Here is a 17,209-nt window from a genome sequence, read left to right as displayed (position 1 = left end):
TAAGAGTTAAACCATAACAGTTTTATATTTTGAACCAAAAACGAATTGCCGCAGTTCATAACAGCCAATTGGCGGAATCAAAATAACTGATGAGATATTGATCACATAAACAAATATTACAAACTTGGTTGCATACAAAAAACTAAATTCTAGGCTTCAAATAATAAATAAACTAAAAACATTATTATTAAGTTTAGTAAATCCAAGTATACAGGTCATTCAATTCGTTAAATAAAAGTTGATATGTCTAAATCAGAAGAGTTAGTTTCGATTGCTATGATGAGAGAGCTACTAAATATTCAAAAAGAAACAATTTTGTCTTTTTTTCATGAAGCATTATCGAACATAAATGAGAGGTTTGATAACTTTCAATCTAGTTTTAAAGAAGTTCGGCGAGAACTCGACGAAATGAAATCTGGATTAAATTTTGTTGGCGATGTATTTAACGATAAAGCTAGAGCAGTTGAGGAAAAAATTAATAAAGTTCACGACGATTTATCAAATGTACGAAAAATGCAGGGTAAAATATCTTCTGACAATATTGAGTTAAAATTAAAAAGCGTTGATATTGAAGACCGTAACAGAAGAAACAATTTAAGAATTGACGGGGTCGTTGAAAATAATGAAGAAAAGAATTGGGAAATCACAAAAAAAAAGGTAAAGCAACTATTTAAAGATAATCTTGGTATTGAAAAAGAAATTATAATTGATCGGGCTCATCGAGTGGGAGTAGCTAATGATAAACGAGAGCGAACAATTGTCTTGAAGCTCCGGGATTACGAGGACAAAAAAACAATTTTGGAAAGAGCAAGAAAATTAAAAGGAACTAATATCTTTCTAAACGAAGATTTTAGTTTTACCACGCGAAAAATTCGAAAGGAACTTTTTGATCAGGCGAAGATACATCGTCAAAATGGCTATTTTGCAAAAGTTGTTTACAACAAACTGATTGTTCACGAATTTCGAGAAAACACCCGCAACACAGATGTTATTCCGACATGCGTAAACGAGTAAGCGTTTTGAGTATTTTCGTTTTTAATTATATTAAATATTTTTAAATTATACATTTTTAAAAAATGGCAGCGCTTTTTCCACAGAAATTAGATTTTCACAATTTAAATTTAGACTTTTTTGAGGACAACTTTATAAATAACCTATCAGAAGAAAATATAAATATTTTTCAAGAAACTCAAATGAACTTAATTAACACACCGTATATTGATCCTTTTGAATTTAAAGTAATAGCAGATGATGGCTCATTTTCTGTATTACACATAAACATTAGAAGCATGCAGCAAAATTTTGATAAACTTAAAGAATTTTTAAATATTTTAAACTACACGTTCGACATCATATCTATTTCAGAGACTTGGCATGATACAGAAAGTTCTCTTGAATTAAATTCTAATTATATATTACCATTTTATAAACTAATAAGTCAATCAAGAGGAAATGGGAAAAAAGGAAGAGGATTAGGAATTTATGTCTTAGAAAAATATGCTTTCAAGATAAAAAATATACTATGCTTTTCAAATGATAATTATGAAAGCCTTTTCATTGAAATTATTAATAAAAAATACCGAAACATTTTAGTTGGATGTGTTTATCGTCCACCGAGTGGAAAAATAAAAAATTTCGAAACTTTTATCAAAAATACGATTATGAAAATAAATAAAGAAAATAAGACATTATATATAACTGGTGACATAAATCTTGATGCTCTTTCTAACACAAAATTTCCAAAAATAAAATCTTTTTTTGATATGCTTTTTAAATTTAATGTCTTGTCAACTATTAATAAACCAACGCGAGTAACAAAAACCTCTGCAACAGCAATAGACAATATTTTTATCAATAATTATTTAGAAACGACATTTGAAACCGGTATATTTTTGACAGATATTAGCGATCATTTCCCGATATTCATAAAAATAAAAAACTTTAAATCTATGTCTGATTGTCATTCAAAAATTATACATTTAAAAAAACGAAATTTAAAATTGAGTAACACTAATAAATTAACAAGTAGACTAAAACAAGAAACATGGAACAACGTATATAAATGTAAAGATACTAATGAAGCTTACAATGCCTTTTTAAGTACATTTTTGGAGTACTTTAATGAAACCTGTCCAAAAGAGATAATAACAATTAAGTCAAAAGCAATTGCTAATCCGTGGATGGATAAATCGTTATTAAAGTGCTCAAAAAAAAAGCAAAAACTTTACAATAAATTTTTGAAAAATAGAAACAATGATAATGAAAAAAATTACAAAAATTATAAATTTTTTTACCAAGATCTCATTAAAAATGCAAAAAAAAAATATTACAGTAATCAAATTAACAAATGCAAATTTGATAGCAAAAAAACATGGTCCATCATTAATCTCTTAATGGGAAGAGAAAAACTAAATTCACCTTCTCTTCCTAAACGAATTGTTATTGAAAATAACGATATATTTTGTCAAAAACTAATTTCAGAAGAATTCAATAAATATTTTACAAATATTGGTCCAAATCTTGTAAATAAAATTGTACCAACATCTGTATCCTTTAAAACCTATCTTAAAAACACGAATAACGTTACCATGCTTGATTATGAATTAGGCTATGAAGAATTAGAGGCAGCCTTTGCCTCCTTAAAAAAAAAAAAGGCTCCAGGATTTGATGAGATATCTAGTGATATAGTTATTGCAAACAAACACAGTCTTAATAGACCCCTGTTTCATATACTTAAGCTCTCATTAAATTCTGGGATATTTCCGGATGTACTTAAATTGGCAAAAGTAATTCCATTATACAAATGTAATGATCATTCTGACATTACAAACTACAGGCCTATATCAATACTTTCTGTATTTTCAAAACTCTTCGAACGTGTAGTTTATAATAGAATCTATGATTACTTCATTAAAAACAATTTTTTTTACCCAAATCAGTTTGGCTTTCAAAAAAATCTCTCTACAGAGCATGCAATCATTGAAATAGTAAATCAAATAACTAATGGTTTTGAAAATAATAAATTTACTTTAGGAGTGTTTCTTGATTTATCAAAAGCATTCGATACAGTGGACCATTGCATTCTATTAGATAAATTAAGGCACTACGGAATAATAAATAAAAGTTATTATTGGATTAAAAGCTATCTTACAAACAGAAAACAATATGTAAATAATGTCCAATCTGGAGTATTAAATGTCATATGTGGAGTCCCGCAAGGATCGATTCTTGGTCCACTTCTTTTTCTAATATATATAAATGACTTTTGTAATGCATCTTTAAAAATGAACTCGGTCATGTTTGCAGATGACACAAACTTATTTCTCACCAACAATGATATCAAGAAATTATATGCAGACATGAATATTGAACTGTGTAAAGTAAACAACTGGTTTAAGGCAAACAAACTCTCACTTAACGCTGAGAAAACAAAGTATATACTATTTCACAAAAAAACACAAGAAGAAAATCTTCCTCTCAAGTTGCCTAACCTATCTCTAAATAATAAACTAGTAAATAAGCAATCCAATATAAAATTCTTAGGAATCATTGTTGATGAAAAATTATCCTGGCTTCCACATATAATATATATCCAGTCAAAAATCACCAAAATAATAGGTTTGATGTATCGAGTTCGCTCCTACGTCAATAAAAATAGTCTTAAATTAATCTACTTTGGGCTAATTCATAGCTTCATCAGCTATGCAAACATTTCATGGGCAAGTACTCAAGCGGCAAAGATTAAAAAAATTTATAGTCTACAAAAACATGCCTGCAGAATCATTTACTCAAAAAATAGGTGTGAACACGCTAAGCCCTTAATGAAAGATATGAAAATGATGAATGTGTTTGAAATTAATATCTACCAGCATTTAATTTTTATGTATCGTTATAATCACAATATCTCTCCTATAAGCTTTAATAACAAGTTTAAAATAAATAAAAATGATAGCTATAATCTTAGAGCGAATATGTCCAACACATATAAACTGCCTCGGATAATAAACAAATATTCAGAGTACAGCATTCTATATCGAGGTCCAAAAGTATGGAATACTTTTCAAAAAGGATTCAAAGGCACGGTAAATTCGTTAAGTTCCTTCAAGTTTTTAACAAAAAAAGAAATTTTTAAAATATAAGAAATGTTTTTGGTTAATCATACTTTGAATAATTTCTCATAAATCTGTTTTTGTTTTATTTCTACTTTTGTTGGTTGCTAATCAATTTTATTAGCGAATTACGCGTTTTATTACGATATTTTATTGAAATTTTATTACGCATTAACATATTACGATATTTTTTTGAAATCTTGTTATAGGGGCTCTATGAAAAGATTGCGATAACGTACTGTCATCCTCATCTTCTTTGAGCCCCTATCTGTTTTACTTATTTTATTTATTGAAATTTTATATTACGAAGTTGTAAAATCTTATATTATATTAAAACAGAGAAAGAAAAAAAAAAAAAAAAAAAAAAAAAAAAAAAAAAAAAAAATTCAAAAACATGTAACTTTTGAATGTAAAAACCTCATAACTTTATCGACCTATTTCATAATATCCCATTGTTAATATTTTCCAAATCTATCAAAATTCAAAGTACTCGTCTGATTTGGATTTAAAAAAGAATGCCGCCATTTGGGGGTCCTATCCGATAAAGGGTTGATATCTTTTCGCTTTAAATCTTTCGCTTGACGACCTTAAACTTTAAACTTAAATATAACGACCCACTTCCAAATCAACAATGTGCAAGAAACCGTGGAAAAAGTCGCCTGAACTGCGGAGTGCTCAGTTCAGGCGACTTTTTCCACGGTTACAGGCATTAATCACACGGTCATTTGTATGAGAAAGCGAGGCTATTTGCAAAACTATATTTCCTATAACTTCTTAATTTCCTATAAATCTTTGTAACGTATTAATCCATCATTAGTAAATATAACATAAAACCCACAAAATGAAATTAAAAAAAAAAAAAATGTTCTACTATTATGTGAGGCTTCACATATACCTGAGTATGCGAAGCCTCACATAATAGTAGAACATTACCCTAAAGTGATGACATTTATTTAAAAATGCAATTACAAAACATAAAGATTACAGGCTTAAAGAGGCATCAGATAATTACACAAAAATATTGCCATACTTTCAAGACAAAAAAAAAGTTGTTAAAAATATAATAATGATAAATGGCTCTCTTTTTTAAAATACAGAAAAGTGAAAAAATAAAATGTAAAAAAATAACTAATGCTTAACAAAAGTTCATAACAAATTAAACAAAAAAAAATCAAGTTATGATAATAACGAAAGTATAGTAAAAATTTCCTAGCAGAAAATTATATTAAAAACAAACAAGTATTAAAGAAACTTAACAACAAGATTAGATTTTTTAAGTTTTTTTTGTTGTTGCTGATATAAAGGTATTAAATTTTTTTTTCTAGGAAAAGAAAATTTCTTTTTCAGCTGTAGGCTGCTGTTTTACTAGGGTGTTTGTAAGTATTTCTGTATACTTTTTCTTTGATCTCTTTTTTTTCTCCCTAGGCCTCTATCATCTTACAATCTTTGGGGAAAGTTATAAAGATACAAGAAAAAGTCTGAAAAAAAAGGGTTTTTAAAATTAAACCTGAGTTTGATAAAATTGCATCTGATATTAGAGATCAGATAGTAGTATCAATATCGGTGTTAAATTGAGGTGCTTGGCCATTAGCAACAAAAGATGGAGCATCTGAAAATATATTCTTATTTAAAAATATTCTTGCCAGTGTAAAATTAGGAGCTGTGTTTTGCTGTGTAAGGGATTATTGTAGGGCTATTTTTGCTATCGTATAAACATGTTCTAAATCATATACACCTTTTAGTTTTCCTGAGCTACTCTTTATCCATTAGTCTTGCATTTTTAAACAACTTTTAAATGGTCCAAACACAGTTCTATCTAGATGTTGTAATATATATATATATATATATATATATATATATATATATATATATATATATATATATATATATATATATATATATATATATATATATATATGTATATATATATATATATATATATATATATATATATATATATATATATATATATATATATATATATATATATATATATATATATATGTATTACTATAAATGCTCGTTTAGATAACATCTCTGATGTAATACTGAATTTGCCTTCTACTGGGGGCTTCAGTGCATACATCAACTATCTTAAAGCCTGCTGCCTCAAAGGAGTACTGCCACAGTGACTGTGGGTTTGGCATTGGGCAGCAATCTTTTCTTTTATACTTTTTTTTTTTTTGTTTTTTCTGAAAATACAGTATACTAAAAAGGTGAGAAAAACTAGAAAAAGAGTTTGTTATTTACAGACAGTATAGTATTTATGTGTATGTGTATATATATATATATATATATATATATATATACATATATATATATATATATATATATATATATATATATATATATATATATATATATATATATATATATATATATATATATATATATATATATATATATATATATATATATATATATATATAGTTAAATTCTGTGTAGTTTTTATCAATATTGAAAAAAAAATTATTATTTAGTATATAAACAATGAATGACCAAGAGGTTAACAGTGGTGTGGCAGAGCATGATTCTTGTCCAGATATTGAAAAAGTAATACTTTAATTTTTTTAATAATTTTTTAATATAAATATATAAAGGACATAAAGAAAACTTTAAATGCTACAGACAACAATAACTAGCAAACATTATTTCTACCAGGCTCTCTATGACTGAAATGTGTTTTATTTTCTTAATTAAACCCTTTAAATAGTTGTATGGTCACAAACTATTAAGTTGGAGTTTTTTTACTTCATCTATAGCTATTTTTGAAATTCTAACAATGGCAGAATGGAGACCTGGTAACCATGTTAGGATTAATTTTTTGTGAACTGGAGAGGTTTTTTGAAATTGTTGTAAAAGTATAGGAGTACTATGTGAAAAACAGATATTATAGGTTATATGTGTTCATGATTTCTTTTTAAATTAATTGACATTGACAATTTTCATTAGTCATCAAAAATTATACAAAAGAAAACTCATTTTACCTATTATTTAAAGAAGCTTTAATTCAAAAAAATATTTCTTCTCAAATAAATTTTTGCTCCCTACTTAGTTATATTTTACTTAAACAGAAGAAACTCTCGATATTAAAATGAGACTTGAGACTTAAAATGCTAATTATAAGTATTAAAAATTAAAATGCTAAATATAAGTATTAAAAATTAAAATGACTAAGACTATTAAGAGTATTAGTCTGATATATTACCAGCTGTTGTTCTTTTTCCATAGTTAATCATTAAATTAAAAAAACAAGTTATATAATCAAAATTAAAATAAATAAATATATAGTATCAAAATTTTATATAAAATTTTTCTCTATTTTAAATAAATGTATGTCTGTGTATTTTATGTTTATTTATAGTTGTATTTTATGTTTAATTATAATTGAAAAAATAAAATTAACAAGATTTTGTGTACAGTTGGTATTTTATCAAATGATCAATGTCATAAAATGGTGTACGCTAAATCAACTGGATTGAAAGATATATTAAGCTATTCAGAGAGAGATAGAAATTTATTTTTATGGGGATCTGCGCTATCAATATTAAACATTAATGTTAAAATCTGTTTACATGATGAGCAACTTTTGCTTAACTGGTTTAACAACTCCCAAAAAAATTGCATTGACCCATTTAAAAGCATAAAACTAATATAAAAAGTAAATATATTTGTTCTCAACTTACTGTGCTGTGTGTTTTTACAAAAAATATATCTAGTATACTTTTAACTAATTTAATTTTTTTTATTTTTTTTTGATTTTCAAAATTGTTAAATTATCTCAATTGTTATTTCCTAATTTTGGCAAATTTTTTTCATTTATAATACAACCCTCGGAATTAGGAAAAATGAGGTCAGCAATAAATTACTGACCTCAAACTGTTAGAGGTCGGCATAAGGTCGGCAAAAAAATTAGATACAAAGGGGTTACCATAAAACATAGAAATGAGATTGGGAATTTATTGCTAACCTCAAACACTTCAAGGTCGGCAGTAAGGTTGGCGTTGCCCAATGCTGATCTTAATTCCGAAGGTTTATAATATATTTATAGGTGGTTTGTGAGAAATAAGAAAAGATATGTGTTCAATTGATATTGAAATAACACCTGGTTTCAATATCAATTGTACACATTGAAGACACAACAAATTTATCCTTCTTTTTGAAAAGAAGTGGTAAAAAAAAAAAGATGATTAGTCTGCCTTACAGGACCACAATGGTGATAATGATTTTTTGGAACAAACATTTTTTGTTAAAGATATAGAAGTTGCACAAGAAAAATAACTTATAAATACCAGTTTTGATAAATTAGATGCATCACCAGTAAAATTTCACAGCTAAGATTTCTCTAGGGAAAAGAAAATTAATGCAAGCTATTGATGTTATATTAAAAAAACTATCAGTTATCCCCAATGTTAATGCAACAGACCTAAAAAATGATATTACTGAGAAGCTCAATGTTGAACATCAGAAGAAAGTTTAAGATCTATATAAATTGATTCTTTCAATGCAAGAAAAGCTAAAAAAAGCAAATTAAAGAGAAAAGATTCAGAAAAGATTGGGGTCCCATCAAATGTAGTATTCCTAAATGTTCATAGAAATAAAATTCCCAATTTAAATAATCCCATTCTCCAAATAAAGTTTGCTCAATCATAAATTAGAGTTCAGGGATTATCTTGTTCTGGATATTTGCAGAATTCCCGATATTTCTGTAAAATCTTTTCTAGATATCCAATAGTTATTTGGAAATACAAGTTAAAAATATTTTTTTTTTGTCATCAAATAATTAAAACAGTAAAAGTAAAAATTTTTTATATAAATTATATTAATTTATTAACTCTATTTAAATAAGTATTGAAATACTTTCCTTTTATATAAAGAATGCTTACCAAAACCTTTTTATATTTTTATAGAAAGGTTTTGGTAGGCATTCTTTTTGGTAGGAGATATTTTTATTTACACAAAATACATTTTCTTAAAAATATTTTCCGGATTTTTTCAGAATATTATTAAGAAAAAAATTTCCAAATTATTTAAGTATGACCAGAATAATCAGTGAAAGTTGTATAATAACTCTAAAAAGTATTGAAAATTATTATTAAAAACTAATAAAAAAATAACATAAGAAATTCTAATTTATTGTGTAAAACTTGAAATAAAATTGCTGTTATTAGTATAACTACAGAATTTCATAACTGAAAATGTTTCTTGGTAAAAACTTCTTGAGAATTAGGATTTTCTTGGCGACTAGCTTGTAAAATTCATTTCTCAAAATATGCAAATAGTTCTTTGCAATGTCTTCCAACAACAGCAAATTATATACAAAAAAGTTAGCAAGCAATAAAGTACAATCTAAAAAAATAACCAATTTGTTTGGTTTAACACCTGCAAATGCTATTTCTTTTAAAGTTTCTCCCATTTTGGCTGAAAATTCAAATAACTTATTAAGTCTTACTGCAAACTTTACTTCAAGTAGTACATGTGTTTTCTCAACAAAGTTTATTCAAAATATTGTGAAGCCGTTTACGTCAGGTACTTTCGATATTTTCGGTCTTTTAGTTATTGTTTTTCTTTTCTTTTTTGGTATTTTATATCTAATTAGATGATCACATCGACTACAATCTTTTTTTACTTATCTACTAAAACAAGAAATAGTAACAAGTAAATATAAATATAAGTTAAATACAAAAAATGTTTTATGATTATAACAAACTGGTACTATAAATTTATTTAACGAGGAAAATAGATTTCACTTTACTGCTCGCTTGTATTTAAAATGTAAATTAAATACATATATTATTACGTCAATTAAAAACATTAAATAACAAGAATGTTTTTTTTTATCACAACAAACTGGTACTAGAAATTTAAAAAACAAGAAAACTAGATTTACCACTTGCTTGAATTTAAAATTTTAAAGCAAATTTAAATGTTTGAATGAACCATAGTCATTCAAAAATAATAATAATAAAAAAAGTGTCACAATAAAATTTTACCAATAATTGTAAATTATTCATAAAATTATCAAAAATAAATATTGATGTTCTTCCTTGCAACGATAGCGTGTAGTCACTTTCAATCAATATTCTTTCGTAATTAAACAACATTTGTTGTTGTTTTTGCTAAGAATTTGTAGTTATAACTTTATTTTACTATGTGATTTATGTATAAAGAAAATTAATTTTAATTATTGAACTCGCAATAAATGTGAAATATAAAATTTACAAGCTTGTGTTTAATATTTTCAAAACATTTTCTAGTTTTCTATTTTTAAAACAATTCTTTTTATGACACAATTTATTACATGATGGTGTAAGGGTTTGTCCATAAAGGATGTCAAGCAGAATTTAATGCATTTGAGTTTAACACCCTGCATGTATCAAAGCAATTGATTTTTGCCATTTAAAGGACTTATTTATTGAATTCAAACCTAAGGCGCCCTCAGTCCAAAATAGGGTTTTCCAAGTTTGCTCAGTTAAAGCCAAAATGGTGTATTTATGCTGGTTAAAAAGGAACTCATGCTGTCTGTATATGTACAATATACCAAAACCTAAAGGTTATGATTAGCACAGTTAAACTGAAGAAACCATGAATTTATTGAGAAGATTGTTTGTAGCAGAGAGTTAAAGGAATGCATGGTCCATAGTTGTAATTGCTGCCCTGGAATTCAAAATATTATCAATTAAAAACTGAAAATCTATTGCAAATGAAAGATCATTTGAAGAGAATAACAAAGTTAATGAAGATGAATACAAACACTGATGATAATTGAATACAAACAGTAGAGTACAACAGATAGAGCAGAGCTTTTAAGTTACACATCAACAGTAGATGAACTCATAGAAAGTCTCAGTAAAAAATTTGATAGCATAACATCAATCTCTTATATATTGCTAAAGCACAATATAAATATTTGAATACATTAAAGTCATTTATAACCATAAATGAATTTATTGTTTTGGTTGATTTTGTAGAAAACTTTAAATTTGTCATACATGACGAAACCATAGTTACCACTAGAACCAACAGCAATGCTTCCAAATACAGAACAGAAATGTTTCCAAATACCACAAAAGTCCACTATTTTTCTGATTGTTGTGCTGGCGAGTAAAAAATTGCAAACATTTTTTAAATTTATGCCATTATGCTGAAAAGATTGGTATGCAATGTGAACGGAGTTTCTTTGCAACATCACATGGAAATTCACCATGTGATGGCATTGGTGGGACAGTAAAAGACTTGTTTCACTTCTTTTTTTAAAAAAGGTACTTCTTCAGTTTGCAAATCTTTGAATCTGCAATTAAATAATGCAAACACTTTACTTGGTACACGAAGTTTCCACCAATTTATTGGCAGAATGCAAAAAACATAAATGTCAAAAGAGTCTCTGAGCAGGAGGAATTTAATCTATCATTCGACCTTACTGGTTCAATATAATATCTTCAAGAAATCATTGCAAGAAAATATTATATCTGTTAATATGATATGCTTAACTGGGTTGGTTTGGTATCAGAAGTTGATAATAAAATTAAAGATGTCCTTCATGCATCTTCATTTACTTAATACTTCATTACACTGGCCAAGTAGAGATAATTGTTGTTGAAGTCTTAAACTCCATATTCTAATTATGATAAAAAATACATCTTTAAGAACATGATGCATATACCAAATAGACACAAATGATTTGCCCAAAATCCGATCTTTAAATTAACTCAATAATACTACACCAGTTTTCTTTTAGAAGCAGTTTATGAATTATTCAAATGCAAGTTCTGGTTTTTTATAGACTAGTTTCTAATTTAAAACTTGTATTTATTTAATTGTTTAGACTCAATATATATTGAGTCTAAACAACTATAGTGACTTTTTCATTTTAACTATAAATAATGGTTTGTTTTTATATAATGGAAGTTTTCAAAATATGCAATTTCTTAAAAAGAAACATCTAAATGAACTTTTTCATTGTAATTTGTTTGATTATTTAAAAATCCTCAAAAAATCCACCTCCTAACTTTGCACCAAAACACTTTAAAATATCCATTTTAAAAAAAGCGAAAAACAAAATTCACAAAATATTAATGCTACTATAGCTACCAGGTCTCCTTTCTGCCTTAATTATAATTTCAAAAATAGCTATAGGTGAAGTACAATCCCTATAATGATTTAGTTCAAATTGTTTTTATAAAAAACAAATATTATATTCTGATTCTTAAAAACTATACTGGTGCTAATTTTCAGCTTTATTACAAAGCTTTATCACTGCCAAAAATAGCTGATTTTAAAGTAAAAATATCTCCAAAACTCATTTGATATCAGCAGTAAGATTTTGCAAGGTAGTCTGTGTTATATAGGTGACCATTTTTACAAAGTATAAAGAAAATCTGAGATAATGGGTTACAAACATTAAAAATTTGTCCCACTTTTTCATGGAATACCTCATGTACCAGATTTAAAGCATGTTCACAAAATAAATGTGAAAGTAGAAAAACTATTTAAAAAAGGTACTCACAATTTTTTTATTTAAAACTCACAATTCTGGTCAGTTTAGAGGATTTGCTGTTTTTGGCAAAACTTTCAAATCATTATGTTTATATCATTTCATTACCAGATTACTATAATGACTTAATGCTGAATTAGGCCAGAACATGTCTGCTGTCATGCGATTTAATGGAGGTAAAAGACATTTTTGTAAACACTCTATAACATATATTTTACCAGAAAATGTGGACTTAAAAATATAGGGTGGTGATTTTTTGCCACACCTGCAAATAGCTTTTCAAATCAAGGCTTTTTTAGCAAACTTATCATGTTTTGTGCATTTAAATTTCTTATCTGTTTTTCCTTTATATACAACAATAAAATTCACAACACCAGGAATTTGCTGATGATTGTACTTGATATAAGTTTCATCTTCTTAAACAATACCGAAACGTATTTGGGCAGGTTTTTGGGGGCTGGCCAAGTTCAGAACTTTTTTTTTTAATTGGAAAATTATGTTTTTGTAGCGAAAAAATGCCTTTTTTGGCAATGTTTCAATTAATGTATCCTTACTGTGCACATCAGCACCAGAGTACCGTCACCCAAATTATTGTCTTAAAATAGCCAGTGGCTATTCAGGGCAAACCTCCCTTACTATACTATTATATACACATATGCCACAACTCATTAATATAAATCTGAGACAACTATGTTTTCAAAAATCTATATAAATTTTTCGCAAAACTGCTTAAATAGATCACTGAGCCTTTTTTTTTATGAAAATTTTCAAAATATGCATTTTGCTTTCAGGGATGAATCTAGATCAATTTTGGTACTGCCGTAGCAGTATGGGTGCCCGAAAAATATTTGTTTGTAATTTTTCTTTTGCTTTTTTAATAAAAACTTAAAAAAAAAGGAAAAAAGTTTTGATTTCGAATGCAATACTAAATAACTAGTTTTATATTTATTTTACCAAGTTCATTTTTTTCTTCAGGACAATAAAATGAATTAAATAATTACATGCCGTACTTGTTTAGTATTAAAAACTGTTGTTTAATTACTTATAGAATGTTAGATTAAGAAAAAAAATGAGTTAAAACTGTTTTTTAAAATCAATTTAAAAACAATTGAATATATGAAATTTTTTTTTAAAGGCAGAAAAATTTTCATTTAGAGTAAAGTTAACTTTAGCTTGTTAGCAATTAAAAGTTTTTAATAACAATAAAATGGGTTAAAATTCCAGCCAGAATTCCGGTACATCCCTAGTTTTTATCTCTTTTATTTAAAAAATGCCTTAAAGCACTGTGAAAATTATTAACCTTCAGTAAAAGTTAAATAAACATTGCTAATATTGAAATTGAAATGAAAATTAAAATAATAGCAAATATGCTTATTAAGCGCTTGTGTTTTGTACTGGAGTAGTTGTCTACTTGTTGTCTAATAATAACGTAATAAGTGTAATAAGTTTTATAATGTATGAGCATTTAATAAGCATAATTATTATTTTAATTTTGCAAAAACTACGTTAGACTTTGACGAGCATATTTATTTTAATTTTGCTAATACTACTACTCCATTTGTAATTATAGATTAAGAATTTTTCAAAATATTCTAAACATTCAATAACTACTAAAATTAAAATTAGTAAAATAAAGTCATTTAATGTTTAAACAATTTTCAATAAATGTTTACAAATCTAGTATTTGCAACTTAGAAGTTTATTAAAATATTAAATAAAATAGTTTTTTTCAGCGAAACAACCACTATAACCCACTATACAAAAAAAATTATGTCCACCACTAATAATGTATTTAAAGAAATAGTTTAGATGCTATTTTAAATCAACTTCTTATTTTTTGATAATAAAGAAATAAAAATGGTGAACACAATGATAAAAAAATCAGATTGTAAAAAAAAAGTTAAAGTAAACACAAACAAAATGGTATTTAAAAATCATAGTCCTGGCACCATTTTTAACTGGAGGGGTTACTACAAGACTATCCCCCTCCCCTCCCATTGCCAAAAAAAATGGTATCCCCAAAATACTCAAGCTTCATCCCTGGCTTTTATCTGACTATAGAATATGGTTAGAAATACCTTTGATTTCACTTTTTAATAATTTTTTTCATTATAAAGTTTTTATGTAGCTAATCTCAGCCTTGTTTAATTAAAAATACCAAGGACTATCCAGATGCTTTTTGGCACTTTTTTCTAGTTTTAGACATCTAAATTCACCCATGTTTCTGCCAAATTATGGCAGTGTTTCTGCAACATTGGGGTACCTCTGCCTAAATTATTTTTCTAGAATTGCTCTGCATATGTTTATGTTTATACATATATATATAAATCAGGATTTTTATTGACTGTAGTGAAAATGCCATTAATACTTTTTCTGTCTTAAAAAAAAAAAAGGCTTTCTTTTTCACATTTGTGGACAATACTAAATCCAAGTTTGCCGGCTGTACTATGTGGTCTACATATGCTGACTCGCTGGTCTAAAAGAGCTAAATTTGCAGACTTAATGAACTAAAATTCATTGATAGAAGGGGGGGGGGGGGTATCACACATCACTAGTCTTAGATGTACAGTGGCTTATAGTGAGTGATATATGAGGTCTCCAAGCACTGTTCTCTTCCCTCGTCCGTTTAGAACGGAAGAACATTACTTGAAAACCATCCAGTTAAACTGAAAATTTTTTAATGAAATAAGTTTTAAAACACATTATGCTTTATTTAATGGCTACTTTATAAAATATCTAAAAATTAAAATAGACACTGTAATGATTTATATAAATTTACAAAAACAATTTATAAATATTTTCATATTTTTTATAATAAACTTCATACTTCATTACAATAAACTTTTTGTCAAATAATAAAAAATTTTTAAAAGTTGTAAATCAAATAAAAAATAGAACTAAAGTAACTAAACTTTTTCAACAAAAATATATTGTTTTAAATAAATTAGGAATGTTTTAAAATCCAGAAACAGCAAACTTCAGGCATATTACAATTAACAACAATACAATTAACATATTTCAGCAAATAATAAAAGCAAAATTGTCAATGAATAAATATCAACCTAACTTCGAAACTTTGTTTAAAATGACATAGTTCTTTGTTTGATTTTATAGAAAGTTTTCAGTGGTTTTTGATTAAATAATATAGGAAAGTATATTGTGATGGTAACACTCAATTTCAATAAAGTTATACAGTAAAGCATAAAAGTATTGAATACGGAAGTCAAACAAGTTTTATTTTTAACCAAGTTGAAGAAAAGCTATTGAACAGTATTGTCAAAAGGATTTTTTAATCTGCCTATTTCAAATGATTTTGGATATTGACCAAAGTTAAAAAACATTATACTGGTCAAAATTTCATATCATTAAGCAAATTATAATTTCAAAATACAAGATAATGTAAAAAAGAGACATTTTTGGTTTCAAAGAACACTTAAAAAATATGTCAGCAGATACTTTTCTTAAATTTCTAAATTCTTTTACAAGTAATTCTGTAACAAATTTTCCAAACATAAAAAATTTGTAACAAAAGTATTTCTTATAATAGCGCTCTAATCAGCTAGACTATTTCTTCACATGTATAATTTGTGAAATGCTTTGTGACATGTGTTGATATTTTATGCCTATTTTCTGATTTTTTTAAGCATATTGCTGTATCACCAAAGTCCAAAAAAAACTTTCTTTGTTTATCATTTAGATTTCTGGGAAAGCTTTTTGATCATTATTAAACCTGGAATATACGCCCACACTTTTTAGATTGAAATTTTCATTATGTGACAGCAAGTTTAATAAAATCGCCAGTCTTGTTAAAGTTTGAGATGTTAAAAGTTTTAGGGTGAATAAAACCTTTGCTTTTTAAGTCCATTATTTGTATGTTTTTGATAACATGAAAAAAAGTCAAGCAATAAAAGAGTTCCATCATTAGTTAACTAACTTTTTCATAAAACATTAGATTTAGATTTTTATCTCATATATATTTTTATCATTGCTTTGCTATTTGACTCTCTTACTGATTCTAGACCTAAATTAATTTGATCACTTAAAAATTAGGAATTTATTTTTTTACAGGTTTTTACAACATTTTCAAAAGGAATTTAGGACCATCAAACATTCAACTTGTATTACAAGTTATCATAACACTTAAAACATTTTTTGAAAGAAAGTTCATACCATTGGTTTTCCAAAAACAGCAACTTCCTGATACAATAACATTTTTGTAAAATACACCTTGTCACAAAGAATGATAGTTTCAGGTATTAATTTTCAACGTAGAAAGAAAAAGTAGTAGAAAGTTCCTTGCAATTTTAGAATAAAATAAAAATCAATCTAAGAGGATAATTGTGCAAAGTGTTATTTTAGTTTAACCTTTTTTAAGTTTTGATGCCAACCAGATCATTTACTAAAGTGTTGCTAGACATTTTAAAACTTGCATTAGGTAAACATTCTATTCAACATGTTTTCTTTTTTTCTAGGAAATATATAAACTTTTCAAAACATTGGTTTCATCAATGATAAATAACCCATGGAACAGCGATAAACGCATTTCACCATTTTTTATAAACATAAACAAATTTCGCCATTTTCATAATAAACTAAATAAAGAAAC

At 26.4% G+C, this 17,209-nt stretch overlaps 2 protein-coding genes across 2 annotated transcripts in view; both read left to right on the top strand.

Moving 5' to 3' along the window:
- The first annotated feature begins 243 nt into the window (after window positions 1–243).
- On the top strand, window positions 244–1,014 carry LOC136087923 (uncharacterized). The gene has a single exon (XM_065811552.1). The coding sequence runs from the start codon at window positions 244–246 to the stop codon at window positions 1,012–1,014; it is 771 nt and encodes a 256-aa protein (XP_065667624.1).
- Window positions 1,015–6,552: 5,538 nt separating this feature from the next.
- LOC100209691 (WD repeat-containing protein 55) overlaps window positions 6,553–17,209 on the top strand; it is a 34,634-nt gene continuing 23,977 nt past the window's right edge. The window contains exon 1 of the mRNA XM_065811417.1: window positions 6,553–6,662. Coding sequence (XP_065667489.1) covers window positions 6,600–6,662 — 63 coding nt within the window. The 5' untranslated portion in view covers window positions 6,553–6,599. The remainder of the gene's footprint in view (window positions 6,663–17,209) is intronic.

Source organism: Hydra vulgaris, chromosome 12, assembly GCF_038396675.1.
Source record: "Hydra vulgaris chromosome 12, alternate assembly HydraT2T_AEP".
Lineage (NCBI taxonomy): Eukaryota > Metazoa > Cnidaria > Hydrozoa > Anthoathecata > Hydridae > Hydra > Hydra vulgaris.
This window is presented reverse-complemented; position numbering and strand designations above follow the sequence as displayed.